The 26,563-nt window shown below is 39.8% G+C and overlaps 1 protein-coding gene across 10 annotated transcripts in view; it reads right to left on the bottom strand.

Moving 5' to 3' along the window:
- SLC4A7 (solute carrier family 4 member 7) overlaps positions 1–26,563 on the bottom strand; it is a 123,687-nt gene that overhangs the window by 10,423 nt on the left and 86,701 nt on the right. For 9 of the 10 annotated variants that reach the window (XM_027523450.1, XM_027523447.1, XM_027523455.1 and 6 more), the window contains 9 exons: positions 25,944–26,049; positions 23,150–23,311; positions 22,282–22,395; positions 19,719–19,880; positions 19,321–19,572; positions 14,685–14,753; positions 13,182–13,355; positions 6,090–6,221; positions 1,920–2,017 (listed from right to left, as the gene is read on the bottom strand). In XM_027523450.1, coding sequence (XP_027379251.1) covers positions 1,920–2,017; positions 6,090–6,221; positions 13,182–13,355; positions 14,685–14,753; positions 19,321–19,572; positions 19,719–19,880; positions 22,282–22,395; positions 23,150–23,311; positions 25,944–26,049 — 1,269 coding nt within the window. The other variant, XM_027523456.1, reaches the window with a different exon arrangement.

Below are 26,563 nucleotides of genomic sequence, written 5' to 3'. Positions count from 1 at the left end.
CTCCAAAGAAGACGTACAGATGGCTAACAAACACATGAAAAGATGCTCAGCATCACTCATTATCAGATCAGATCAGATCAGATCAGCTGCTCAGTCGTGTCCGACTCTTTGCGACCCCATGAATCGCAGCACACCAGGCCTCCCTGTCCATCACCAACTCCCGGAGTTCACTCAGACTCACGTCCATCGAGTCAGTGATGCCATCCAGCCTTCTCCTCCTGCCCCCAATCCCTCCCAGCATCAGTCTTTTCCAATGAGTCAACTCTTTGCATGAGGGGGCCAAAGTACTGGAGTTTCAGCTTTAGCATCATTCCTTCCAAAGAAATCCCAGGGCTGATCTCCTTCAGAATGGACTGGTTGGACCTCCTTGCAGTCCAAGGGACTCTCAAGAGTCTTCTCCAACACCACAGTTCAAAAGCATCAATTCTTCACAAATCAAAACCACAATGAGGTACCATTTCACACCAGTCAGAATGGCTGCTATCCAAAAGTCTACACGCAATAAATGCTGGAGAGGGTGTGGAGAAAAGGGAACCCTCTTACACTGTTGGTGGGAATGCAAACTAGTACAGCCACTATGGAGAACAGTGTGGAGATTACTTAAAAAACTGGAAATAGAACTGCCATACGACCCAGCAATCCCACTGCTGGGCATACACACTAAGGAAACCATAATTCAAAGAGACACGTGTTCCCCAATGTTCATCGCAGCACTGTTAATAATAACTAGGACATGGAAGCAACCAAGATGTCTATCAGCAAATGAATGGATAAGAAAGCTGTGGTACATATACACAATGGAGTATTATCCAGCCATTAAAAAGAATACATTTGAATCAGTTCTAATGAGGTGGATGAAACTGGAGCCTATTATACAGAGTGAAGTAAGCCAGAAAGAAAAACACTAATACAGTATAATAACGCATATATATGGAATGTAGAAAGATGGTAACGATAACCCTGTATGCGAGACAGCAAGAGAGACAAAGATGTATAGAACAGTCTTTTGGACTCTGTGGGAGAGGGAGAGGGTGGGATCATTTGGGAGAATGGCATTAAAACATATATAATATCATATGTGAAATGAATCGCCAGTCCAGGTTCGATGCAGGATACAGGATGCTTGGGGCTGGTGCACTGGGATGACCCAGAGGGATGGTATGGGAAGGGAGGTGGGAGGGGGGTTCAGGATGGGGAACACGTGTACACCCGTGGTGGATACATGTTGATGTATGGCAAAACCAATACAATATTGTAAAGTAATTAGCCTCCAATTAAAATAAATAAATTTATATTAAAAAAATAAAAAAATAAATCATAGAAGTTTTTAAAGCTAAAAAAAAGGCTTACATTTCCCAACCTATATATTTAGTTTGTAGATTTTAATACAAATCGCCAAAATCATGTATGATAAACATTAATTTTTCCCTAGTATGAGCCCTCACTGGCAATGGGCAGATGATACCTTTGAAAACTGAAGGAGAGTTCCAGGGCCTCTAAACACTGTCACCTGTGGGAAGGTCGTCCACAAGCGTTATTTTCTAGCACGCACCAACCTCCGTCATAATGAGGGCAAGGGAAAAAAATAAAGTTGTACTACTGAGAGCATGGGAGTATCCTAAGACTGGGTTTAAACTTCACTGAAACAGAAGGAGTGAGAACGACAGGACAATCTGTGTTGGACGTGGAAGCCAAGGTCTCTCCCTGCCCGCTGCATTCTGCTGCTGTCAGCAGGAGGGGAAGGAGTGAGCAACTTCCTCTTCCACCTGCAGGAAGCCCTCCTTCAGCCTACACGTCAGGTGCAGTGTTTGTCATTGTTTAAAAAATAGGCATCATGACTTTAGCGACACACCGCATGGCTCATTTATCCAACTGTCGTGTAAATGAAGCACATTTTAAAATGCAAAACTGCATCTCACCTGTATTTTAGCGCCTTTACTGGAATCTGCAGGAGGCTTCCCCCTTCAAATGGAAGGTGCACAGTGTCTTCACCAGCTTGGAGCATTCGTTCAGCTTCCTTGAAAAGAACAGACGGGTAGAGGTAACTTTTCGCAGAATATTTCCAGGACCAATTAATATATCAAAATCTTAAAGAATCAGACAACCAAACTGACAATATTTATTTAACTTGCCATGACTGAAAATTTCATTTTATTATTATGAACACATACTTGTAACACAAGGTGAAAACAATCACTTATAAAGATTAATTTTTAAGGGTTATACCTTCCAGCTCTGGGAGTTAATCATTAGTACTATTTAAATATCAATTTAGCTACATGAATTTTATTTTTAAAATTTACTACTATTAGCATTACTTTTGGCGACTCCACATAGCACAAGGGATCCTAGTTCTCTGACTATTCAAAGTGCAGAGTCCTAACCATTGGACTGCCAGGAAAATCTCCATAAATTTTATTATCAACTATTACACAGGTACACAATGAGAGGGGGGCTTCCCAGGTGGCACAACTGGTAAAGAATCTGCCTGCCAAGGCAGGAGACACAAGAGATGCGGGTTCAATCCCTGGGTTGGAAAGATCCCCTGGAGAAGGAACTGGTAACCCACTCCAGTATTCTTGCCTAGAAAATTCCATGGACGGGGAGCCTGGCCAGGTACAGTCAGTCCATGGGGCTGCAAAGAGTCAGGCATGTCTGAGCACGTAGACACCATGTACAATGAGCAACAAAATCTTGTGAAATCTCATGGCTCTCATTACAATACAATATAAGCAAAAACCTCACTTGGATAAAGTGGGGGTTTCTCAGTCTCAGCAACACCGACATTTAGAGCCAAACAACTGCTTGTCCTGGGAGCCAGTCCTGTCTATGGAGGATGTACAACAGGCCATACGTTGCCAATAGCAGCCCCTTTTCTGACCATCCCCTCAAGTCGAGAACACCTAAGCTAAGAAACATGAACCCAAATCATGACACAACCTTAATGAGGATGGAGAGGGGGCAGTATAGGAGACACGGAGAGAGCACCTGTCTTATGAAAAGAAATCCCACAACTTGGGGGTGACCATGTACCTGGTTTTAACAAAAACAATATAAGATTAAAACCAATAAAGCCTAAATTTCTCAGCACTCCCTGCAGCTCAGTGTGGTGCCAGTGGAACCTCCTGGATGCCATTTCTGGGTGGCACGGTGGGACTGCTGCCGCCTCCCACCGTCTCTGACTCCGCTGCCAACGCAGCCCACGCTCAGCAGCCACTCTGACCCACCACAGGATGCTGAGGATGCAAAGTCTACGCCGCGCTGGGAGAAACTAACAGAGTTGCTGACAACTGTGGAACCACCACACAAGGTCACTTAACTTTCAAGATTCCTTTTACAGGACAAAAAGAAAAAACTCTTGTGTTTAAGGCAGCTCTGCTTTTGTTTTGTGATATGCAAATGACCTTATTCTAAGTGATATAGGAAGTAATGAGCAAGCAATTTTACCTAAGTATTTTATAAATAAATTATATCCTATTTGAAAAATCATCAAAAGCTTATGTTTACATATATATATATATACACAGCCTTGAAGGAAACAAAATTGTTAAAAATTTTGGAGACTCCATTTAACTGTTTCACAATTAATATCCTCATTAAAAAGTCACAATTTTTATTTAAAAGTAAACATAAAACCAGTAATTTGCCATAAATCAGCACTGAAAAATCAAACCATGAAAAAATGCCAACAAGTTTCTAAAAGCATTTGTCTGCAACTTTAATAAATGCTTTTTCATAAATACTATGCAACACAAGTTATAAATTGTGCTCATTTCTCTCAAAAATTAGGGAAGAAAAAAAAACAGCAATTTTGAGATCTATTTAAATAGGACCACAACTTTTAAAAATGTATTATCTTATCTTTGATTTTCAAACAATATTCTGACTGGGAAAATGAACTGAGGCACTGAAATTAACAGAATCATCTATGCTACATAACTCAAGTGTGCCCTTTATAACTGGTTGCAGTACTGAGCTGGTTGTTAAAAAATTCAAATTCAGTATAGAGTATTCATGTAAATCTCAGTATACAAATCAACTAAGGGTACATAATATTGAATATAAAAACTAAAATTTTACTACATTTTCTATAAAAAGATATCTACTTAATGCCACTTTTGTCCTTACATATGCCAGATTATTAAAATGCTGTTAAAATTAAAATGAATGCTAAAATGTACTCATGTACATTTGAGGTTATGTTAGATGGAAGACTGTGATGTAGAATTATTTTGTGTTATCTGGTAAATTCTTACGGCTATTGACTTATATACATATCATATGTAATTTTTCTAAAGTATCTCTGTGTAAAGGCCGAGGGCCAGTTGGTAAAATGGGTAAGAGCCTGTGTTTAGGACAGTCTACTTACTAGTCTCTCTCTCTGTTTCCTTATTTGTAAACTGGAAATAATAAAAGTATGCACACTTTTTAAAGTAATGCTCAAAATTCTCCAAGCCAGGCTTCAACGATATGTGAAACGTGAACTTCCAGATGTTCAAGCTGGATTTAGAAAAGGCAGAGGAACCAGAGATCAAATTGCCAACATCTGCTAGATCAGAGAAAAAGCAAGGGAGGTCCAGAAAAACATCTATTTCTGCTTTACTGACTATGCCAAAGCCTTTGACTCTGTGGATCACAATAAACTGTGGAAAATTCTGAAAGAGATGGGAATACCAGACCACCTGACCTGCCTCTTGAGAAATCTGTATGCAGGTCAGGAAGCAACAGTTAGAACTGGACATGGAACAACAGACTGGTTCCAAATAGGAAAAGGAGTACGTCAAGGCTGTACACTGTCACCCCGCTTATTTAACTTATATGCAGAGTACATCATGAGAGATGCTGGGCTGGATGAAGCACAAGCTGGAATCCAAATTGCTGGGAGAAATATAAATAACCTCAGATATGCAGATGACACCACCCTTATGGCAGAAAGGGAAGAAGAACTACAGAGCTTATTGATGACAAAGGAGAGTGAAAAAGTTGGCTTAAAGCTCAACATTCAGAAAATGAAGATCATGGCATCAGGTCCCATCACTTCATGGCAAATAGATCGGGAAACAGTGACAGACTTTATATTTTGGGGGGCTCCAAAAACACTGCAGATGGTGACTACAGCCATGAAATTAAAAGATGCTTGCTCCTTGGAAGAAAAGCTATGACCAACCTAGACAGCATATTAAAAAGCAAAGACATTACTTTGCCAACAAAGGTCCGTCTAGTCAAGGCTATAATTTTTCCAATAGTCATGTATGGATGTGAGAGTTGGACTATAAAGAAAGCTGAGCACTAAAGAATTGATGCTTTTGAACTGTGGTGTTGGACAAGACTCTTGAGAGTCCCTTGGATTGCAAGGAGATCCAATCAGTCCACCCTAAAAGAAACCAGTCCTGAATATTCACTAGAAGGACTACGGCTGAAGCTGAAACTCCAACACTTGGGCCACCTGACACGAAGAGCTGACTCATTTGAAAAGACCCTGATGCTGGGAGGGATTGAAGGCAGGAAGAGAATGGGACGACAGAGGACGAGATGGTTAGATGGCATCACTGACTCAATGGACACATTGCTGCTGCTGCTGCTGCTAAGTCGCTTCAGTCATGTCCAACTCTGTGTGACCCCATAGGCAGCCCACCAGGCTCCCCCGTCCCTGGGATTCTCCAGGCCAAGAACACTGGAGTGGGTTGCCATTTCCTTCTCCAATGCATGAAAGTGAAAAGTGAAAGTGAAGTTGCTCAGTCGTGTCCAACTCTGTGCGACCCTGTGGACTGCAGCCCACCAGGCTCCTGCATCCAGGGGGACTTCCCGGGCAAGAGTACTGGAGAGGGTTGCCACTGCCTTCTCCGCAATGGATATGAGTTTGAGTAAACTCTGGGAGTTGGTGACGGCCTGGCGTACTGCAGTCCACGGGGTTGCAAAGAGTCGGACATAACCGAGCGACTGAACTGAACTGAACACTTTTTAATAATAAGGTTCTTAGGAGGACTGAAAGAGTTGATTCCCACTGAAGTGACTATAATAGTGTTTACTACTTGGTATAAAATATTAAAGTCAGTTAATAGTGTACATTTGAAATTTTTTTTTTTTACCTCTTTCTCTTTTTTCTTTTTGTCGTCTTCTTTCTTTTTCTTACTTTCTGGCATGAGATCATCAAGCCAACTAAGCTCTCTCTTTGTGAAACACAGATCCATGAGTTTGCGAACAAAGACTAATGCAAGAACCTTTAAAAAAGTAAGTGAAAGAATATTCAGTAATATCTAAAAATATATAAATTATATCACCTGGAGAAAAAGTGTTTATCAAATCATAAATAAAAAAGCACTTCATATAGCTTATTTTAAAATTACTTTATATATCATCTTATTTCAAAGAAACCTAGTCACCTATTTATCTTTTTCAACTTTCTGCTCAAAGATATAAAGAAAATGATGTTTTTAGCCTTTTCCTATATAAGTCCCTTGAATTCTGTATAAAATTATAAAGCAGATTAAGCATAATGATTATCTTTACAAATAAGATTATTACTTTTTATGATGACTTTACATTATATAAGTAGATATAATATTTAAAATCTCTTCAACAAGGCATTAGAGAACCCACTTTCCAGCATTAGATTTTACTCTACAAATTATGTTTGTGAAAAAGACACAATATTCTTTAGTTTGCTTTTCTTTGCTGCTAAGAGCTTCCCCAGTGGCTCAGCTGGTAAAGAACCTGCCTGCCAATACAGGAGCCACAGGAGATGCAGGTTCGACCCCTGGGTTGGGAAGATCCCCTGAAGAAGGAAATGACAACTCACTCCAGTATTCTTGCATGGAAAATCCCATGGCAGAGGAGCCTGGTGGGCTTAAAGGTTGAAGATGTTTTCAAATGTTCATTGGGAATTTGATTTTCTCTTTTTTTTTTACTTTTAAACAATTGTTATTTTATATTTGAGTAGAGTTGATTTACAATGTTGTATTATTTTCCAGTGTACAGCAAAGTGATTCAGTTATACATATACATGAATCTATTATTTTTCGGATTCTTCTCCCATATAGAATACTGAGTTATTCCCTGTACTATACAATAGGACCTTGCTGTTTCTCTATTTTATATACAGTAATGTATATATGTTAATCTCAAACTCCTAATTTATCCCTCCCCACCACCTTTCCCGTTTAGTAACGGTAAATTTGTTTTCTATGCTTGTGAGTCTGTTTCTGGTTTGTAAATAAGTTTCTTTGTATCTTTTTTTTTTTAATTTTTAAATTTTTTTATTATTATTTTTTTAGATTCCACAAATAAGTGATATCCTATGATATTTGACTGTCTCTGACTTACTTCACTTAGTATGATAATGTCTAGATCATCCATGTTTTTGCAAATGGCACTATTTTGTTCTTTTTATGGCTGAATAATATTCCATTGTTTATACGCACCACATCTTCTTCTCCATTTCTCTGTCAATGGCCATTCAGGTTGTTTCCATGTCTTGGCTACTGTGAACAGTGCTGTTATGAACATAGGGGTGGCATATACCTTTCTGAATTACAGCTTTTCTCTGGATATATGCCCAGGAGTGGGGCTGCTGGCTCACATAGTAGCGCTGGTTTTTTAAGGAATCTCCGTAGTGCTCTCCGTAGTGGTTGCCTCAGTTTACATTCCCATCAACATTGCAGGGAGGTGCACTTCTTGCCACACCCTCTCCAGCACTCTTTGAAAATGTATTTATTTTTGGCCGTGCGGGGTCTCTGTTGCTGTGCGTGGGTTTTCTCTAGTTGTGGTGCTTGGGCTTCTCGCTGTAGTGACTTCTCTTGTTGAGAAGCATGAGCTCCAGGGTGCGAGGGCTTCAGAAGTTGTGGCGCACGAGTTTCAGCTGCTCTGCAACATGCGGCATCTTCCCAGACCACGGATTGAACCCATGTGCCCTGCACCGGCAGGTGAATTTTTTTTAAACCACTAGACCACCAGGGAAGTCCGCCAGCATTTATTGTTTGTAGACTTCTTGATGAAGGCCATTCTAACCAGTGTGAGGAGGCACCTCACTGTAGTTTTAATTTGCATTTCTCTAATAATTAGCTTCCCAGGTGGCGCAGTGGTAAGGAATCCATCTGCCAATGCAAAAGACGCCACGTTCAATCCCTGGGTAGGGAAGATCTCCTGGAACAGGAAATGGCAACCCACTCCCGTATTTTTGCTGGAAAAATTCAATGGCCAGAGGACCCTGCAGGCTATAGTCCACAGGGTCACAAAGAGTCGGCACAACCGAGGACCAGCGCGGTAACTGGCGATGCTAAGCGTCTTTTCACGTGCTTTTTGGCCATCGGTGACGTGTCTTCTTTGGAGAAATGTCTATTTAGATCCGGGTTCTTTGCTTCTTTGATATTGAGTTGCATGAACTGTTTGGGTACTCTGGAGGTTAACCCCTTGACAGTCACATCATTTCCTGATATTTTCTCCCATTCTGTGGGTTGTCTTTTGTTCTGTTTATGGTTTCCTTTACTGTTAAAAAGTCTGTAAGTTTGATTAGGTCTCATTTGTTCATTTGTTTTTATTTTCATTACTCTAGGAAGTGGATCTAAATAGACATTGCTGCAATTTATGTCAAAGAGCATTCTGCCTAGTTTTCCATCTTCTGTTCTTACTGTTTCTTACCTTTTGCCTTTTTTTCCAGTTGGTTTTCAACTGACGGCTGTTCATGAAATTCTAACAAGTTCTGTGTAGTTTGGATAGAAACTCTCTGTTTTATATGTAATGAATATTTTCTCCCAGTTCATAATCTGATTTTACTAAGGACATACAAAACAAATATCATGTGGTCAAAAATATCATCTTTCTTTCACTGTTAGATTTCCCTACCTTCTTTGAAAAATTATCTTCAACCACTCAATTATATGAATAGTTTTCTAAATTTTTACTATAACTTGTTTTAAAATGTAAATCATGAACTGATTTACTATTTCTTTCGGAATTTGATATTACATAGCAACTTTATTTGGGCTTCCCTTGTGGCTCAGCTGATAAAGAATCTACCTGCAATGTGGGGGGAACCTGGGTTTAATCCCTGGGTTGGGAAGATCCCCTGGAGAAGGGAAAGGCTACCCACTCTAGTATTCTGGCCTGGAGAATTCCATGGACTATACAGTCCATGGGGTCGCAGAGTTAGACATGACTGAGCAACTTTCACTCACTCACTCAGCAACTTTATTTAGCTCCCAGTATGTAGTCTAATCTTTTATTATTTTTCCATTTAAGTGAATTTACTGCCTTTAATGAAATATTCAGGTGGTAAATTCTCATATATTCTGATAAATTTCTGAAGTCATTAGTCCTGTTTTCAGATCTATTTGTCAATTCTTATGAGATTTCATACTGTGTTAGCCATGCTGACTTGATGGCAACTTGTAAATATTCAGTTATCAAAACACTATGGCATTAGCACAGAATCAAGGCCTTCAACCCTCAACCCAACCAGGAATTCTAATGACCTTTCTTGTGTTATTCTCTGATATTTATTGCAACTATATTTTCCTTTAGTATATAATTTACGTATCTAAAAATATCATATATAGAGTTTGATGCTGCTGAAAACTACACATACTTTTGTAACCCACACCCCAATAGGACACAGAGTATTTCCACCATCCATGTTGTGGCTCTGGCATCTATTTTTCTCTATGAACTTTAAAATTACCCAGTTCTCACTGATACCACCCTTCTGCCCCAAAGACACAAATATACATGCAAATAAAATTAGTGAACTATATACTTAGAAGTGATATTTTAATAATACTAATAAGTACCCAAAACAAAGACTATGGTGTATGTTTCTATCTGTTCAGGTCTTAATTTTATGTCCTGCAATATTGTTAAGGGTCGACTTGTGTCCCTCTGGAAAACATTTAAGTACCAGCCCCTAGTACCTCATAATGAGACTTTATTTAGAAACAGGGTTGCTGCAGCTGTAATTAATTAAGAAGAGGTCACGCTGGAGAGAAAGGGCTCCTTGTGCAGCACTCTGCTGCTGCTGCTAAGTAGCTTCAGTCATGTCCGACTCTGTGCGACCCCATAGACGGCAGCCCACCAGGCTTCCCCGTCCCTGGGATTCTCCAGGCAAGAACACTGGAGTGGGTTGCCATTTCCTTCTCCAATGCATGAAAGTGAAAACTGAAAGTGAAGTTGCTCAGTTGTGTCTGACCCTCAGTGACCCCATGGACTGCAGCCCTCCAGGCTCCTCCATCCATGGGATTTTCCAGGGAAGAGTACTGGAGTGGGGTGCCACTGCCTTCTCTGTGTGCAGCACTCTAGCGCTGTGCTAAAATGGTCCTATGCTGACACAGTGACCACACAGCACAAGCCATCAGAGACAGACCAGAGTTACACAACTGCAGGCCAAGGGGCACCAAAGGCTGCCTGCAGAGGCCAGGGGGAGGCAGAGGAGGAGTGCCCTGCAGGCGTCGGGGGCAGCAGGGCCCTGGCCATACCTCGTTTCTGACTTCTGGCCTCCAGAACTGTGACACAAATTTCTGCTGCTTTAAGCCAATGAGTCTGTGATACTTTACCAGCTCTAAGAAACGAATACAAATATTACTATACTTTTATTCTCTTTAAATAAGTATCTCCTTTTCAATTTATTAACTATTTTATAGTTTTTGGTCACTATTATGAATAAAATTTTTTTCATTTCAATTTTTAGCATTATTACTAAGATAGAGCCTGTATACTGGTTATCATGTTTTCTTGTATCCAGCTACCTTAACAAAATTCTTACTAATTCTATTAAGAGATTTTAGTCCTTTTTGAGTCATTTGGGCTAATACGTATACAAATAATGCTATCGTGTCATTATACCAATTATTATATTACTCTTATCTTATACCATAGTCAGAACTTGCAGTTCATACCATTAACACTAGTAAACAGTGGGCTTCTCCCTCTATGTCAGGGGTAGGCAAACCACAAGACCCTGGGATAAATCCATTCCATCACCTATTTTGTATGGCTTATGAGCTAAGAATAGTTTTTACAGATGAGCATTTAGATCTAATCTGATGAGAGGAACAGTAACTTTTGACTAACTCCAATTAAGTGAGATATTGTTCCAAATGAAAAATTCCCTTCTTCTCATTGGCAGTCTTTCATTTAAAAAAAGCTGTACAACTGCGTTTTGAATTTTATCAGTAAGAACTGTGGAAATTTCTCTCCTGTTATATAAGTGTCTATATAATAGTCTAGAGACCTTCAAAGCTGACCCTTTACATAAAAAAGTTTATTGACTTCTACTTTAGATGCTCATATACTGGTATAGACTCATGTACTATTGTCTTAAAACCCCTCAAACCACAGCTGTGGTTATGCATTTTTTCTCTTTCTTAATCTTTTATATTTACTTATTATAAAGGAGTTATCCATTATTGATTTTTACAAATAAAAACTTCAGTTCAGTTCAGTTGTTCAGTCGTGTCTGACTCTTTGCAACCCCATGAATCGCAGCACACCAGGCCTCCCTGTCCATCACCATCTCCCGGAGTTCACTCAGACTCACATCCATCTAGTCAGTGATGCCATCCAGCCATCTCATCCTCTGTCGTCCCCTTCTCCTCCTGCCCCCAATCCCTCCCAGCATCAGAGTCTTTTCCAATGAGTCAACTCTTCACATGAGGTGGCCAAAGTACTGGAGTTTCAGCTTAAGCATCATTCCTTCCAAAGAAATCCCAGGGCTGATCTCCTTCAGAATGGACTGGTTGGATCTCCTTGCAGTCCAAGGGACTCTCAAGAGTCTCCTCCAACACCACAATTCAAAGCATCAATTCTTCAGCACTCAGCTTTCTTCACAGTTCAACTCTCACATCCATACATGATGGCTGGAAAAACCGTGGCCTTGACCAGATGGACCTTGGTTGGCAAAGTAATGTCTCTGCTTTTGAATATGCTATCTAGGTTGATCATAACTTTCCTTCCAAGGAGTAAGCGTCTTTTAATTTCATGGCTGCAATCACCATCTGCAGTGATTTTGGAGCTCCCAAAAATAAAGCCTGACACTGTTTCCCCATTTATTTCCCATGAAGTGATGGGACCAGATGCCATGATCTTCGTTTTCTGAATGTTGAGCTTTAAGCCAACTTTTTCACTCTCCACTTTCACTTTCATCAGGAGGCTTTTTAGTTCCTCTTCATTTTCTGCCATAAGGATGGTGTCATCTGCATATCTGAGGTTATTGATATTTCTCCTGGCAATCTTGATTCCAGCTTGTGCTTCTTCCAGCCCAGCGTTTCTCATGATGTACTCTGCATATACGTTAAATAAGCAGGGTGACAATATACAGCCTTGACGTACTCCTTTTCCTATTTGGAACCAGTCTGTTGTTCCATGTCCAGTTCTAACTGTTGCTTCCTGACCTGCATACAGATTTCTCAAGAGGCAGGTCAGGTGGTCTGGTATTCCCATGTCTTTCAGAATTGTCCATAGTTTATTGTGATCCACACAGTCAAAGGCTTTGGCATAGTCAATAAAGCAGAAATAGATGTTTTTCTGGAACTCTCTCGCTTTAAAACTTAGTTACATTTAATTCTTCTTGAAAAATAAGGGCAATGAAAGGTGTACATTTTCCTACATGTATAATTTAGCTCTGTCTCATAAATAAAAAGTTATTCATTTCAATATCTCCTCAATGTTTTTTTTTTTTTTTTTGTAACTCAGTTTTCCACCCCGGGCTTATTTTAGAATTTAATCTCTAAATACTGAGTATGTCTTAGTGGCTTTTCAATATTCATTTGTAATTTAATTTATTTGCAATCAGGGAATATTACCTGTATAATTTTCAAAGATTTTCTTTGTGGCCATGTATATAAATCAACTTTTACATAATATTTGCAAAAGGATGAATAGTCTCTAGCTTTTAGGTCAGGCTAATATTTGTTTCATAAACATCCTAAACTCTGAAGTTGTTTAAAAATACAAAACAGTATTCTATACCCTAGGACTAAAAACAAAAACGAAATTAGAAAATGACAAGCAAAATTTAACTTTGAAAACGATGGGTTTCTTAGCCAGAAAGGCCTAATTCACATTTCAAAACATCTGAGGTTCTTGAAATCCTTTTCTCAAAGTTAACTATAAATATTAGTAAGACAACTGCTATCAACACACAAAGACGTTATTATTAATAGTTAGTAATAAAGTCTGGAAAAAAGACTCACCATCATGGGGAAAACGACTGCAGCAGCAGAGGCTTTTATCACCCACAGGAGGACCAGGCAGGTGAGCTGGACGACGGTGAAGACATGCACCTTCCAGAGAGGCACGTAACGCAGGTAAATCAGGTCGGGCTGGTGCTTGGCTGGCATGCCAAATAGCTTAATACGGTCAAAGAACTGGGTATCAAGTGGAGAACAAAACAGGAGAAAGTTTTCAACAAAAATGGCATTTCTGCTACGTAGGAGAAGAAACTGTATCTACTTTAGGGTAACTTCCCTGGTGCCAAGATGTCCTGATAACACAGGAGAGTGTTTCAGTTGACAACATCTTCATCCAGGAGAAAAAAAGGCAACCATTTGAACGAATGTGATTTCATGAATCAGAAACTCAAGTCAACATGTTTTAAATTGGGGAATTAAACTAGCTCCACAAATTTATCTATGAAAAAACGCACAACTCATTTAATCTTTTTGACCTCTTTTTCTAATATGTAAAATAAGAGAATAACAATCTCCCAAAGTTCTTTCTAGATCTAACATGACCAATTTCTATGAAAATAACCTGAGGTAACAATCACCAATTTTTCACCAAATGAAACAGAAACCATGAGCTGTTTCCTAGGTCTCTGAGCTTTAATTTCCTCATTTATAAACTGGGAATAAAAGCAGCCCTACACACCTCACAAAACTGTTGCAAAACAATAAAGTGAAGTAATGAGACCGTCTCCTGACCACAGGAAGGCAGACCCTGGACTGTGTGAGAACACAAGGCTGCTGCGTCCGAGACGCCCGGTGCCCCGGAGCCGGGACCACACGCCGTCTGCGGCCGGCAGTGGTGCCAGCGCCACCCGAGCAGCTGCACGTCCTACATGACGACTGCACCCACACAAATCCTCACGCGCGCTATCGGCCTGCCCAAGAAAGGCTACAAATGAGACAAAACAGCAGTGAAATCACTGGATTCTAGCCTGTGCTCCACTGCTCGGTTAAAAATCTTCAGGGAGTCTATTTCTGCGTCACAATTTACAAAATTAGCATTTCTTCCTTTCCTGCTTTCCAAGGTTGTTTTGAGGCTAACAGAAAATCGCTTAGTACTAGGCTCTATGAACTGCACTGCCCCACACAAACGGAAGGTGTTGCCATGGTTATAGAAAACTAATATCTACATTTCTTTTTCAGCAACTGAAACTGCTATTCCACAGGCCAGAGATACCCTTTTCCCCATTCCAATCCTTTTAATCCTCCCTCTTACTAAATTAGCCTTCATTAATAGTTACTTTTCATTAGCTTCAATTAAAATATGTAAGGACATAGGTCATGATTTCACTTTCAGGGGGAAAAAAATGTACAACAATAATTATTTAGAAAATGTGGACTTGAAGTCAATAGTTAATCTGCCCCCAAAATATCAGAGCTGAGAATACATCACTACCATCACAAAAACAATCTTTGAAAATGTAAAATGTTTACATTTTTCTACAAAATCATTAAATGCTTACGACTTGCCTGGATTCCTTTTAATGAGGAAACTCCCATATAAAGGAAAACACCATACAGAACAGGCATTGGAATGAACTGGAAGTAAAATGATCACAATTAGAAATCATGCAACTAAAGCAATTTCACATAAAAGATACATAAAAACACTGTGAGTTCCTATGAGATATATTTAAAAGATCTTTCAGTGATGACAGGGAGTTCCCCGATGGCTCACTGGTAAAGAATCTGCCTGCATTGCAGGAGACACAGGAGATGCATGTTCAATCCCTGGTCAGGAAGATCCCCTGGCGGAGGAAACGGCAACCCACTCCTGTCTTCTTGCCTGGAGAGTCCCACAGAAAGAGGAGCCTGCCGGACTACAGTCCATGCGGTCACAAAGAGTCGGACATGACTGAGCTTCACACTCAGTGATGCCACTTGTGATAATGGTGATCACACACACTTCAGTCATGACACTGAACTTTTCTATGAACAAGAAAAGCGCTAGTGTACAATAACCTGGAAGAATCGTCTTCTTAGGCTCTCTTCTGCTGATGCCAAGTCGCTTCAGTCGTGTCCGACTCTGTGCGACCCCAGAGACGGCAGCCCACCAGGCTCTGCAGTCCCTGGGATTCTCCAGGCAAGAACACTGGAGTGGGCTGCCATTTCCTTCTCCAGTGCATGAAAGTAAAAAGTGAAAGGGAAGTCGCTCAGTCGTGTCCGACTCGTAGCGACCCCATGGACTGCAGCCCACCAGACTTCTCCATCCATGGTATTTTCCAGGCAAGAGTACTGAGTGGGGTGCCATTGCCTTCTCCGAAGGCTCTCTTAAGAAGGGACTATGTTCCATGGTTAGGAGTACAGGCACCACAATCAGACTATTTGGCTCAAAAGCCCTTTTAACCTGTAACTGAGACTTAACTTCTTTTTCTTTTAGCTTCTGCGTCAGACTGTCTTGAAGGTTAAAAAACTTCAAATTCATAGAATACTCAGAAAAGCACAAGGTACATATTAAACCACTCAAAAAGTGTTAGCCATGACTATCACTGTCACTACCCCTACACTGACTGTTAAGCAGCACCATTTACTGAATATGTATAATAAACAAACACCACTCCCCAGAAGAATGTTCTCATTACTTCAGCAGGAAGTGGATCCCAAACTGCCTACAAGCCCATGTCCAGGTCTTCCACAGGAAGGCTAGCAACACTGACTCAAACACCACATCAACACTCACCCAGGGAGAGACCTCTGAGGAAAGGAGAACTAACCGCCAGCCAGCGGAGAATCACAGTCACTCCCTACTCAACAACCTTGTATGTGCTTAACTAAGGACAGCGCAAGACAAGAAAACACGTCAAAAGCGTCATCAGTACCCTCGGGGAATCCCAAGATAATATTTAATCCATAAAGCAACTTTAGAATGCTAGGAAAAAATGAATAACCAGAATGGAAAAAACTAAAGATATGATTATCAAAATAATTTAAAAGAATTTTAGAATAATGATTTTGACAAGACTAAAGAGATCATTAAAATGATAAGGAAAATAGGGGAGATTTTAACAGTGAGAGTAGTGAAGAGGAATGTAACAATGTATCCAGGAGGTCTAACATCTGTCTACTTGAAAGTGAAAAAACATCTAAGAGAAAACAGAAGAGGAAATAAACAGCTGAAGAATATTCACATAGTCAAGGCACAAGTTTCCAGAGTAAAAGGATGCACAGAGAGGCAAGCAGGGTAAACTAAAAAGTACCTATCTATCTACCTAAGTACCATGGTGAAACTGCAAGACACTATGAGCCCTGGGTGTTCACTGGAAGGACTGATGTTGAAGCTGAAACTCCAGTACACTGGCCACCTGATGCGAAGAGCTGACTCATTTGAAAAGACCCTGATGTTGGGAAAGATTGAAGGCAGGAGGAGAAGGGGAAGACAGAGGATGAGATGGCTGGATGGCATCACCGACTCAATGGACATGAGTTTGAATAAACTCCGGGAGTTGGTGATGGACAGGGAGGCCTGGCGTGCTGCGGTTCATGGGGTCGCAAAGAGTTGGACATGACTGAGTAACTGAATTGAACTGAGAAAGGTAAAAAATGCTTCTGAAGATACAAACACCAAAGAGATATCAGATCTCTTATCAGAACCACTGATCTTCAAGAAGCAACAACTTTAAGACTCAAAGAAAAATACATCTGAACCTTGAAATGAATACCCATCTATTAAACAAATGTGAGTAATTTGAAATATGCAAGAACTCTGAAAGTTCACTAATTATAGTACCATACATGCAAAAATTACTCAACGAATTCCTTTAGCATTATAAAAAAATTCATTTAGCAATACAAGAAAAAGTGGAACATGTATATGTACTTTTTTAAAAAGAGAAGTTAACAGATATTAAGAAAACTTATCAGGCTATTATTCTAAAACAGTAGGAGCTTGGGAAATGAGATGTATTTCTGCCTCCACACAGGCTGATCTCACTGCTTAGTCCTCGGCAAGTATTTTTATATCATCATAACACTGATTACACATCTCCCAAAGGTTTACATTTCTATAATTTAACTTAGAAAAAAAGGAAAAAGAGTGTAAATGTGGGCAACCTTTACCATAAAAAAATGTAGCCAACCAAAAAACAAGTGATGAAAGGGAGAAGGGGATGTGGGGGTAAATCCTCACGAAAGATATAACCTCAGATCAGAGGCTCTCAAGCTTTTTGGTCTAAGGACCCCTTTTCACTCCTAACAAGTACAGAGAACCCTCCTCCCAAATATTTTTGCCTATGTGGATTCTATACTCAGAGAGATACATAAATAGATAAGCAGTTAGTTGTATCGGAAATAGATACTCACCACACTAGAAATTAAAAGAAAAATTTTAAATAGTTTTTCTTAGTTCATTTCAAAATAATAAATGCCTTACAAGGTAATACAAAGAATATACTTTTACTGGAAAGCTCTAATTTGCAAAGAACGTAAGATTAAGTGAGAAGAGCAGCAGTACTCCGTGTCCCTGTAAACCTCTTCAGTGGGTGGCTAACAGAGGACCCCACGCTCACGCCTGCATCTAGCTCGGCGTGCTGCCTCCACGGTTCTGGCCAGAGGCCGAGAGGACAACCCCGCCTCACACAGGCGCACGCCTGGGCAAGCGAGGCTCTGCAACCCCAGACAGAGGTCCTTGGGCGAGCCTTTAAGAATCACTGTATTAGGCAGTGAGAATCACTATTTTCACTATTTCATTAAAGATAATAAAGTTAGAAATAACATTATAAAAGTATATAGAACCGTAATGGCATTGACTAACAAAATATCTTATAAAACAAAGGAGTAAAGTGTTAACGTCTACAGAGTTGCTTTTGGAAAGTGAGATAAAACAAGCTTTTCATTTTAGAGCTTTCTTGATATTCTACTTGAATTTTTCTGCTGCTACTGCTAAGTCACTTCAGTCGTGTCCGACTCTGTGCAACCCCATAGACGGCAGCCCACCAGGTTCCCCCGTCCCTGGGATTCTCTAGGCAAGAACTCGGGAACGGGCTGCCATTTCCTTCTCCAATGCATGAAAGTGAAAAGTGAAAGTGAAGTCGCTCAGTCGTGTCCGACTCCCAGCGACCCCATGGACTGCAGCCCGCCAGACTCCTCCGTCCATGGGATTTTCCAGGCAAAAGTATTGGAGTGGGGTGCCATTGCCTTCTGCTTATATGCAATTAATACTTTAAAATGTTTGAAACTACTAAAAAAAACCATGTAAAGGGCAACCTTGGTCAGTAGGGGGCAGCATCCACACCAGATGGCTCCGCACGCTTCTCCTCGTCTCTTGCTGTTGTAACAAGACACTCACCACCATGAAGAAACTACCCATCTGTCTATCTGTTTCACCACCCAGACTGCCAAATTCTTCAAAGTAGACACTGTCCTATTTGTTATTGTTTCCTCAGTAACTAACAGTACAGAAAGTACTCAACAAATATTTGGCCAATTAGCTGGCTCCATGAAAGAAGGCCAAAGAATTCTAGTACTAACAACAGTTTTTTTAGTTAATTCGTTAACACACATGCATACAATGCTCCACATTTGTACTGTAATTTATAAATAGTTTACAAACAAAAAAAAACAATGGAGTTGAGCTCTTTCATGATGAACAAAAAATACCAGATTATATACTTAGCTAGGTTTGCTATGACTGTTTTTTTGTTAAATTACCAGATTCCGTAGACTATGTATAGTAAACCTCAGATGTGACTAAAAGATATGTGTTACTACTTATATCTCATTTAGTTCATCAGAAGAATGTACTAATTAATAGCAGTATCTTCTTTACATTTCAAGTAAATTACTGTTTCATCCACCTTTCAATATTACTTCCTCTAATATGCTTATTAAATTCTCTAGGTATATTCTTCTTTTAGATCGTAACTAAGCCACAGATGAACTTCTTCCAAATCTCTAGCCTTCAATACTATCCTTTCACATTATTTTTCAAAAGGATACAATCTAACCCTGATGCCTACCATGGCAACCACCATTCCAAAATATTATTTTCCAAGTAAACTCTAGGAAATGAAACTATTTTAGATATTTTAACGTTTCATTTTCATACCACCAAGTATAAATTTTATGACAAAAAAAAGAGTTTTAAAACATTGTAACAAAGAGATTTTACCTTTAGTACTGAAGTCATGAACACAGACAGGCCCATTAGAATAAAAATCATTAGCCCTGTCACCCGCTGTTCACGAATGCCCAAAAACTTGGGCTGCTCCCCAGGAGCAGAGCATTCAGATTCCACTTTCAGGCTGTTGACGTGACTTATGGACAACACGGTTGCAGCCACAAACCATGGAAGTCCCATGACAGAGCACACTCCCAGCATGACGCCAACCACGAGCAGGTCAAGGTGGTAGCCAGCTCCTTTCTGAAAAGGGAAACCAGCACGAATATTTGTCAGCATATGCTGTTCTTTCAGGTTCAAATTCTGCACTACCCATAAAGAGAGAAGAAACTAATGTTCACCACCTCCAACTCAAAGAAACAAATCTTGGGACACATTCTGAAAATTACCTTCAACTTGTGCTCCTTTCTGTTGATGATGACCGCTGTAATCTGCTGATCCATGAAGATGAGGATGGTGCAAAGCAGAGCTGGAATGGCAGCTATTAATAAGGTCCACCAAGGGTTCTCTCCCAGGGGGCTTATGATCCAGCCCCTATTTTTATCAGTAGGCTGTTAAAACATCGAAAAGTTCAAAGGAAGAAAGAAAAGTTTTCTTCTAACAGCACAGACTGTGTCTACCCTCAGGAAATGCCAAGGGGTTGGAAAGAACTGGACACTGGACTCTGTCGTGAATTATCTGCAGAGACGCTAGTGGGGATTTTCTTGTCCCCGAGGCAGGTCCCTGCACACGTGACTGAGCCACTCTCTCCATCTGGAGGTAGAATTTGCGTTCTCCCCTTGGACTCGGGAACAAGGCCATGGTGACCCTGTGATCCTGCATCTTGACCTGGGAAGACCTTGCTGCTGCTTTTCTAGCCTCCTGGAGCCCCGGGGTTAAGCTCTTGAGTAAGCCTGGATGAGCTTTCTTGAGGATGAGACACAGGATGATGAGACAGGGGTAGGAGGCAGCTACCAGTCCCTTCATTCAGCCCTCTGTGCTGAGCTCCCAGACATGCCCCCACCGAGGCAGTAAAGATAGCAGACACCCAAAGATCCCACAGCAGGAGACCAGATCACCCCACCTCAGCCTAGGGCCAACGCCACAGATTTAGGAACAAAAAGAACTGTTGTTTAAGGATATGATGTTTTAGGAGATTTGTTATGCAGAAATAGGTAAGTGAAGCAGAGTTTCATTCCCACACACGCCTATCCACTCCATATAAAGTGAAGTCAGACAATCTACTAGGTCAACTCTTAAAACTATTAATAAACTGCCTTGAAGATCCTACAGACCAGTCACCATGACAGCGTCAGCACTCAGTCTGCACTGGGCCTCAGACCACTGTTCTTCCAAAGCAGGGACTGACAAAAACCTGACACTTTATCAGATACTAATATATTTCACTGCTGTAACATAAAATCTGCTTTATAATGAAACATTTTTAAAGCTGTAAAGAATCTAGCATTCTTGGAGGGTATTGGATATGCTGAAATTTAAGCATATTTCTATTACTTAGCCTTTATATTAAGCCAATTTTTTTCTACAAGAAAACATTTGTCAATATAAAGGGGAAACTAACCATTTTCAAATTCATATATTATCATCTCCCCACACTGATACACATGATAATGCTTCCCATTCAATACTGCACATGGATAAAAATGTTTTATCTATATAATGCATATATTCTTAACTATTTCCCCAAGTGTATTTAATAACCCTTGATTTCAGTTTTATACTTCAAAGCTAGATAAATGAGTAACAAAGATATATTTGGAACCGGAATAAGGAGATGGGACCAGGATTACAGGAAATTACATTAATATAATTCACAGTTTTGTCAATTTGTAAAACTTGGTAAACACAGAATGACTTAGATATAGTCATATCTAATGACCTAAAAGTTTTAGTGGCTCAATATCTATGCTTTTAAACAAAGGTCTCCAAACTTTTTAATTTCTATACTCTTAGCAGCAAAAAGACATTTATTTACCCAAATGATTCTATATTCACTTATGCATTACATTACTAACAATTATCTTTATGGTGAAATTTGTATCATAAATATTGAGGATCATTTTCCACGATGTATTCTATTTTGGAGGACACAGGTTTTAAAAATGATTCTATTTTTTAACCCCAGTGAGAGGGAAAACAGACTAGATTTATCTTCGTTATATTATTTCTAATCCCCTTTAAATTTTCTGCTTCTCAAAGAAGTCATATAATTTGTTAAATGTAAATATAGGCAATGACACAAATCCTTGACTATTAAAAATTTCCAGAAACTATTCAAAACCTACCATCTCCAACTTAAAAGGGAAAATAACTATCAGACGCTGCATTATGCAGGCTGTGGGGTCGGCAAAGGGTCAGATATGACTGAGTGACTGACCAACAGCAACTACACAAAACATCTGTAGTTCCAGTGAAACCAAAGAGTTCATGGCTCCTCAGACTAAGCGTCGTTTTTCTTGTGGAAAAAAATTCTTTCTTGATTCTGCTGAAAAATGTTACAAGACACTTTCCAATTACTGTCAGATGTATCAATCACTCTTCTGGAAATTTTAATTAGGATCCCCTTGCTACTCTTATAAATCAAGTTTGAGTTACTTCTTCACAAAGGAATAAAGAATGTTTCTTTCTCCTGGAGAGTGTATCATCAACTCCAGCTATGAGAGCAGGGTCAAAAATTTTCCATGACTCTGATCTCCTCACTATGAGTATTTCCACTCACTCTCTGTGATGGACTCGATTTGATACCTTCTTGCTTATTTCCTAAATATGTCCACTTGTCTCTGTTCATCTTGTCATTGTTTATATATGTGCAAGGTATATATAGCCTTTCCTTTCAAAGCACCAGCTCTTCACAGAGAATGTGCATATTTTAAAAATAACTACCTAGGAGGCAGTATCTTAAAGCAGTTCGGTATTTCCCAGTAACAAATAGCCAAGTGTTTTAATCCTTACCTCAAATTTTTCAGGAACATGAAGTTTAGGAGATGGAACTCCTACAAGGTAGTCAATTACAACCATTATTACTATGGTGAGAAATACAGCAAAGTCACTGATTGTCGATCGCACCTATGTTAAACGGGTTATGTTAGTATAGACACAGAAATACTGTCCTTTCTAAATAATTCATATCTTTTACAGATTAAATACGCCACTAGAAAGTGTGAATGAGTTTTTAATTAGTGATGATGCATCAGTGAAACACATTTATAACTCATATTTTCTACAAAAGATAAGAAACGCATTTCACAACTACCTATCATGTCCCTTGATGCCACTGTCTTTCTATTGTTAGCTCAGATAGGGAATACACACCTTTAAAATCTTGTTCGAATGTAATTGCTTTACAATGTTGTGTTAGTTTCTGCTGTAAAATGAAGTGAAGTCACTCCATGCATACACATACTCCCCCTCCCTCCTACACCTCCCTCGCACCCAGCCCCTCTAGGTCCTCACAGGGCACTGAGCCGAGCTCCCGTGGTATACCGTAGCTTCTCACTGGCTTCCTCCCTCCCACCCAGCCCCTCTAGGTCCTCACAGGCACTGAGCTGAGCTCCCGTGGTATACTGTAGCTTCTCACTGGCTTTCTGTTTTGCATATGGTGGTGTGTATGTCAATGCTACTCTCAATTCGTCCCACCCTCCTCCTCCGCCCTACATTCACCTGTCCGTTTGCTACGCTTTTCACTGTGAATAATTTCCTTACAGCTACTTGACATAAAATTACTAACCTCAAACAATATCTTATTGTTTTGAAACAAATCAAGGAAATGAAAACTAAAAACGTGAGAATTACAAGAACGACAAAATCAAACCCCAATTACCTTGGTAGGAAAATAGCGCTTGGTCTTAAATTGCTTGAGGAATGAAGACAGAAAAAACGTTGTGAAAAATAAGATGACGGACCAAAAGAGCACATCTGGAATATAAGGTCCATGGAGACTACAAGCTGATCCTACAAATGTACCGTGGTAGACTTTACATTCCTGAAAAAAGGGGGTGAAAAACAGAAAAGGGAGGGATAAAGGGGATTCTCAGATAGCCAATAAATTAACGAGGAACTTCTCTGAAGTAAGATGCTACTTATCAAAAGACACGCCATTATTTTGTTTCACTTAGAAAAACACACCATCAAGTCAACATTAAAACACAATCAATTTTAAAACACATCTTGAGTTCAGAGAGGTAACAATTTGACAAATCTGTGCCTCTTAGAAATCATTGAAATAAAACAATGTATTTTGTCAAGTTACTATGTCACACACTCCCTTCTTTCAACTCTTTATTTCCTTTAGTGAGAGGTTTACATATTGAGTATTAATTCCCAAATATTTTGTTTGCATCCTTGGTCAGCAATTTTACTATCTTTCCATTACTTTTGAACAAGTTGCTTAAAATAAAATCAAAAGTCAGAAAATTACTACTCTGCCCTTACAATGCTGAATAAGAGATGGCTATAATACTAAATTGTTTTGGCTTTTTTGACTTTTTTCTGACTTTTCTAAAGGTGAGATTAAAGCAGTAAAGTGAACCACCGAAATATTTCCATTAATAAAATCAATAATATAATCAATAGTATAGCACAATTACAGAAATATATTGACTTGATTTTCCTTTTGAGGGAAAAGAATAACTGAAAGACAAGCAGAGATTAATGAAAACAACTGAAGTCCTTTTCTCTTTACTTATATTCTAATGAGATTCATTTTCAAAACATAACAGATCAGGTTTACTGAAAGAAAAATAGCCAAAGGAGAATCCATTATTCTCAATTTCTATGTGCTAACCTTAGTAATCTACAGTTTACAACATGGATCATAGAAATAAAAGCTACAGCTATACAAAGAAACTCAACATGGCCCTATTAGGTATCTAAAAAACCACACTGAACAGACCATGTAAGTAAGCTGAAATACTAAGACATCCTATTCAACATGAAATGAGTTTTTTTGTTTTTATTTTTTTTAACAAATCACTTTCATTTGAAAACCTGAAGGAAATGGCAACCCACTCCAGTGTTCTTGCCTGGAGAATCCCAGGGACGGGGGAGCATGGTGGGCTGCCGTCTATGGGGTCGCAGAGTCGGACACGACTGAAGCGACTTAGCAGCAGCAGCAGCAGCAGCATTAACTCTCTTTCAGAACAAAAATTACTTTTTCAATATACAATAGTTCAGCATTATTCTAAGCTGATGACTTACTGACACAGTGCTGTGTGTCCACACTGTCCCCAGAACCATCCGTGTTGATAAGATGTCATAAATCTACACTGCCCATACAACTGGCCAGCAGTCAGTCACATGACAGGACTGGGCACTTGGAGCACGTCTAGTGCAGCCAAGAAACTCAACTTTTAATTTTATTTAATGTACACTTAAATATAGACACGTGACTGCACTGCACGGCGCAGATGTAAATGATCGGTGGGATAACACTGCAAATGAAATCCCTCCAACTACATACTCAGGAGCTAACTATCACCCTAAGAGAGAAAGGAATGACCTACAATTGCTTACATGATATAAAAAGCACCAGAGTAGCTCAGGGGATGGTGGGTTTTCACTGATACTGCTAGCGTCACTGGACACCTTTATTTCTAAATCCCAATCTGGGAAGTGACCAAAACAGCTACTCTAGGGCTAGGACAATATTTCCCAACAAAATACAAAAATATGTGTGTAACAGTCTTCAGTACCCAGTAGGTGCTCATTATACATTTCTACCCTTTTCTTCCTTTTCTTTCTGCCAGTGCTCAAGTCAAACTAGTTTCTTCAAGGTAAACAGGTTCAATCTGAGCATCCCTGATCTCCTGAATAGGCAGGTCCCAGAGAGATAGCCTGAACAACAGAAGCAGGACAAGTGCGAGCTGCTGAACTGTTAACTTCAGGACCTGCAACCATAGGCCGATGAGCCTATGAATCCAAGAGGAACTAGAAACCCGAAAGCATATTCACATCTTTCCAATAATTAATATCTTGGAGGGCTTCCCTGGTGCTTTCAGATGTTAAAGAATCTGCCTGCAACACAGAAGACCCAGGTTCAATACACTTTCACTTCTTTTTTTCAGTATCCTGGAAGCCAAATATAGTCCATCTTGATCTCTCTTCCCTTGATCTCTGTTTCACTTTTTTTCAGCTTCTACACTTCAGGACATGATTTTTAAAAATGTGGTAATTCCTATTTGGTCAACACAACACTATATTCTAAAAACAATATCCACCAATCAAGAAGAAAACGTAGGTTTACTCAGAAAGGGGCTTCCCATGTAGCTCAGCTGGTAAAGAATCACCTGCAATGCAAGAGGCCTCAGTTCAATTCCTGGGCTGAGAAAATCCACTGGAGAACAGATAGGCTACCCACTCCAGTATTCTTGGGCTTCCCTGGTGGCTCGGCTGGTAAAAAGAATCCGCCTGCAATGCGGGAGACCTGGGATGGATCCCTGGGTTGGGAAGATCCCCTGTAGAAGGGAAAGGCTACCCATTCCAGTATTCTGGCCTGTATAGTCCATGGGGTCGCAAAGAGTCGGACACAACTGAGAGACTTTCACTTCATTTTACTCAGAAAAAGCTCAAGAACAAGGTTAATTGTTTGCACCAGCCTTCGCTTCATTTATACTCACAGACACAGTGAGGTTCCCCCAGGGAATGTCACGGGCTGTCACATTATTTTTCTCCCACATCTTCAGCGTTTCATTGCCAGGGTTAGAAGGCTCAACACACACACATCTGAGAAATGAGAATTGGATACAGTTTTAAGGATTCTGAACTTCATGTTTATACTGTGTTAAATCAGTCACACAGTGGAGTGGTTTTTAACTTCCTTATTCCACGTTATAATGCATGGGGAAAAAAGTGAAAACATTTCAGAAACAATGGAACGGAATGAAGTTTGGTTTACATAAATAAAACAAAGAAAATGCTTACTTAATGGAACTAGTTGGACACATCCCTTGGGGCAGAACTATTTTCTTTAAAAATCTGGGAAGACACCATATTTAACATGGTCAGCCTCCAATGAATCTCATCACTTAACCCCATGGAGCTGCTGCCGCCCCAGTGCCCACACACACAACAGGCACCGGGAACCAGTACAACTTCTACTCTTGTTAATCCCACGAATTCTAGCAATTCCTTTATTCATCTTAAGAGTCACCCTTAAAGTAATGGGTAAAACATCATTTTTCAGGGCAGGACTAGGAGAGTCAAACTAATCAGAATTCAGTTCATACCCAGAACTATC

Source organism: Bos indicus x Bos taurus, chromosome 22 (genome assembly GCF_003369695.1).
Source record: "Bos indicus x Bos taurus breed Angus x Brahman F1 hybrid chromosome 22, Bos_hybrid_MaternalHap_v2.0, whole genome shotgun sequence".
Classification (NCBI taxonomy): domain Eukaryota; kingdom Metazoa; phylum Chordata; class Mammalia; order Artiodactyla; family Bovidae; genus Bos; species Bos indicus x Bos taurus.
Note: the sequence above shows the minus strand (reverse complement) of the source record. Positions and strands in the feature narration are given on the sequence as shown.